The 4,149-nt window shown below is 47.5% G+C and overlaps 1 protein-coding gene and 1 pseudogene across 1 annotated transcript in view; one reads left to right on the top strand and one right to left on the bottom strand.

Moving 5' to 3' along the window:
• Positions 1 to 584: 584 nt before the first annotated feature.
• On the bottom strand, positions 585 to 703 carry LOC111732368 (annotated as a pseudogene).
• A 1,350-nt stretch (positions 704 to 2,053) lies between these two features.
• Positions 2,054 to 4,149, top strand: part of LOC105306604 (zinc finger protein 665-like) — a 37,377-nt gene continuing 35,281 nt past the window's right edge. Inside the window, 3 exon segments of the mRNA XM_023524162.1 lie at positions 2,054 to 2,271; positions 3,411 to 3,537; positions 4,012 to 4,140. Of these exon segments, the coding sequence (XP_023379930.1) occupies positions 2,257 to 2,271; positions 3,411 to 3,537; positions 4,012 to 4,140 (271 nt within the window). The 5' untranslated portion in view covers positions 2,054 to 2,256.

Raw genomic sequence — 4,149 nt, forward strand, 5'->3', positions numbered from 1 at the left:
CACACGGATCCACAGACAGAAATCCGCAGAGGAGAGGAAGGGGAGCCCCGACCTGGGTGGGCGGCGAGCTGATGGGATGCGGGTGACCGAGTTGTGGCTACTGACCTGGGCTTTACAATCGATTTCATTTAACAAGCGTCGAACTGTTTCAGTGATGCAGATGGGAAAGAGAATGGCCAAGCTCCAGTTCCTGAGGCTTGTGCGGTGTGTGATTATTTGCATCACCCGGTGGTGGCTTCGACGTGCCACCCTCATGCAGCCGGAGGGGAGGGACTGGTCTCAGTCCGTCATGGGTCCCTTCTCATTTCCTGGGATGGTCTGAGGGTGGTGACCTGGGATCTGAAAGGACTGAGTCTGTCACTGAATACTTTTTAAAGTATGTTAAAAGCGTTGCATTTTATTTTCTGAAATGCATTTGCTGTTTTCATTCTACCTAATTACATTTAATTCACTGTTTTTTAAAAATATATTGAGATAAATCTTAGTCTCTTGAATTTCTGCTTTTTGTAAGTAGTCATTAACTTCTGAAATAAGTTTTGATGACCTCTTATAACCAGCTCTTATTTTTTTATTTTTTTTGGTTACGCCTACAGCACCTGGTCTTCCTAGGTGGTCTCCCATCCAAGTACTAACCAGGCCCGACCCTGCTTAGCTTTCGAGATCAGGTGGGATCGGGTTTGTTCTGGGTGGCGTGGCCATAGACTTATTCTTTTATAAATATGAGATACTCTCAATTACAATCAGAACGTTGTTTTGTGAGGTAGTCTAATATTGGACACTTGTTTTCTTTCCTTTATGTGATTTGGCAAATTAGTGAGCTGGGGGCTACACAGTAGCCGATTCCCTCAAGTCCCTCTTGTCCATTCTCTGAAAATTTGGAAGGATGACCCACGCCATGCTGAAACTTGGTTCCCACAGAGCCCAGCCATTTATGGTGAACTAATTCGATCAGCTAAGACTTTTTCAGAATTTTTAGTACCAAAATCTGCATTCATCATTTTATAGATTTTAAATGTTCGCTGTGATTTTCTGGAAAAGGGGAAGGAATTTCACCTGGCGAGCCTGCTCTTCTAGAAGTTCCCGCCCCGCCCCCCGCACCACCCAAAGGCTCAGGGGTGCAAGTCTGATGTCTGTGGCCCAGTGCTACAGGAAACAGGTCGGAGGCGAGGTCAGCACCCCCGGGGAGGACTTAAATATGCCATTTCATGGTCCCCTGCACTCTGCAACTTAAGAGTGGGCCCTTATCCCCCAGGGATCTGCTCATTCAAGCTAAGTGGTTCCCTTCCGGGAACCATTACTAGATCACCTGAGGAGTTTTAAGACTTAAGTCACCTGGGCTCCAGGCAGCAGAGAAGGGAAGATTGGCCTGGGTGGAGCATCAGTATGTTAATGAGGTGTTCCAGGTGATTCTAAAGTGAGGCCAGGATGGGCAGGAGGGCTCCAGGACTCCTTTGTGAGAGTTCAGAGCAGGCTTTGGTCAAGGGCAGGTGACAGAGTGCAGTCGAAGGAGAATTTTCCACTCAAATGGCTAACCTTGTAATCAGCTCTTTATCCTGCTTCTGTGGACGTGCTTGCCGCATAGGCCGAAGGGCAGAGTGATCTCGAGATCAACTGAAGACTCACTTTCCCCTATGATTGTTCTGTCTCGATAACAGACGTGTTACCTAAATTCCTATTCGAAAATCACATGCTTTGTAACTGTCCGTAGCCCATAGCAACTCCCGCGGTCTGTAACCATCTGAAGACAAATCAACCAAGCAGCCCATGCCAACTGTAACAGCGCACATATAAAAGCAAAGTGGCCCCTCAGCCCGGGGCTCAGATCTTCAGGACGCTAGCTCTTCTGAGACCACCATTGTAATAAACCCGAGTTCTCCAACTCTCTGAGTGGTGCTCGGTCTCTTGCTGGCCTTGTTATGCAACATTTTTGCAACACTGTGGTAGTTTTGGGGGAGGGGGCAGGAGAGCAGCTGTGGAATTTGTGGACGACCATGGGAGGTGGGAAGGGAAGCAAGGAAAAGCTCACAGTTCATTCATTCTTCATGTAGGAGCTCACTGTCCCTGACTCTCCGGTGACAACAGACAGGAGAGGGTGACCTTTTCAGCATTTCACGATCTTCTGCCTGTGAGTGTGGGGGGAGCAGACGAAGGGGCTTTGCTGATGCCCTCGAAGGCACATTCTCAAGATGCCGCCGTGATTCCTCAAAATAATGTCATCTGAGCAATGACCCAGAGCGGGAGGAGGACAAGGACAAAATGGCTGCTTCTCAGGTAAGCGTTTTGTCCTGGGTCACAGGTTCTGTCTGCTTTTCCTCCTGCGATTTGTGGATTTATGACCTGAAGCCTTTGATTCTCTACTTCTGACGTTCTTTCCTAGCGCGGTTGTTTTTTACTACCTCTTTTTTTACCCTTTTCTCCTTATGGGAGTCAAGGTCAGCTCCTTAAATACTTCTGTCCCTTGTCCCAAGCCTTCTCTGCTTCTCTCCATCCAGGCTCCTAAGGGCATGAAGAATTCTCACCGGGAATTAACGACCCTCAGCTACTGAAAACATCCCCTTGGTCACAACGAACTGGGAAGGCGTCATGGCCACGACCCCTCTGGGGCCGGTCAGATGCTCGGGTGTCGCAATGAAGGGGCGTGTGGGTTGTAGGTTCCTCTGGCGCCACGTCCGCGCTGTGCGACGGGGTCGAAAACGTGCACGTTTGACCGGGATGGCGTTCCTGGTCATAGTAGCTCAGGAATATTCTAAAAAAGAAGAGTGATTAGAAGGAGACTTGCTCACTAGAGTGGGAAGAAAGACTTACTATTTAAATGCGATTTTAGAGTTACCGAGGAGCATGTCACCATTCGATTAGCAGAAAAGTAGATGCAATTTCTCTGAAATCACAAAGAAGGGGGTTGACCAGAGCTCCTACCTCAGTAGAGACCAGTAGAAGGAAAAAATAGATAGATATTGTGAGACAAAGTCAAAGAGCCGAACTGTTAAAATTCATCAATCGAAGCACATAAATCGGCTAATAATAAAAGGAGGAAACAAGACATTCCATTCTTGCTATATCCTAAAGAGCCAAGTGGCTATATTTAAGAGACAAAAAAGATTATAATACAAAAACTGACAACAGGCAAAAGACATCATGACGGTAAAAGGGTCCTTTCTTTTGGTTAGAACCAAAAGGTTCTAACAACTATAAACAGAGACACACATAACATTAGCGCTCCCAAATATATGAGGTAAACGTTGACAGGAAAATTGTCTCAGGTAGAAATAGGCACCAGCACAGTAATCATATGAGACCGCACTATTTCCGTTTTAATCATGGACGCGACAATCAAACCCAAGATCCATAAGGATCTGGTTGAAAATAAGAACTGTCTCCACTTTCCCTTGCTGAAATGTGTTTCCTTTTAGGGACGGTTGACACTCAGCGATGTGTTCATCGAATTCTCTCAGGAGGAGTGGGAGTGCCTGTCCCCAGCTCAGCGGGCCTTGTACAGGGACGTGATGTTGGAGAGCTACCGGAACCTGCTCTTCCTGGGTGAGGCTGACTCCCCTCCAGGGTCCGGATCTGCCCTGTGTATCTCTTCCTTTTCCCTTGGGTGCTTCTCGGGAGCCCCTGCCTTGCCTGACAGATCGAAATTCCATTTACTGGGACATGGAAAGGCTTCATAAGGTGGCATCGGGGCTTTAACCTCGCCCTTTCTTCAGATGGTCTGGCCACGTTGTGATTCATCAGGGGTCGTTCCAGAGCTTAAGTGTATATGAAGCCCTGTGGCAAACTTAACTGTGTAAATTTTATTTTTTATTCTTACATGTTGACCGAGTTGCTTTTGGAAGAGAGCTCGCTATCTGCACATGACACTGCTTGCCATGCACAGAAGGAGGCGAGGAGTTGATGGATTCAGGAACTATTTTTCTCGATCCATCTGTACTATTCTCCTTCCTCAGCGGAGCAGAGATCAGGGATTCTGGCCGAACTACCTGTCTTCATGCTCCTTTCTTCTGTGTGCAGGAATTTCTGTTTCTGATCTGTATATTGTCTCCATTTTGGAGCAAGGGAAAGCGCCCTGGACTCTGGAGAGCGACTGGAAAACAGCAGCGTCACCAAATCGGTGGGAACGTGTCAAAGGTGCGAACACAGGTAGGAGCT

The sequence above is a fragment of the Pteropus vampyrus genome, unplaced genomic scaffold (assembly GCF_000151845.1).
Source record: "Pteropus vampyrus isolate Shadow unplaced genomic scaffold, Pvam_2.0 Scaffold448, whole genome shotgun sequence".
NCBI classification, from domain to species: Eukaryota; Metazoa; Chordata; class Mammalia; order Chiroptera; family Pteropodidae; genus Pteropus; species Pteropus vampyrus.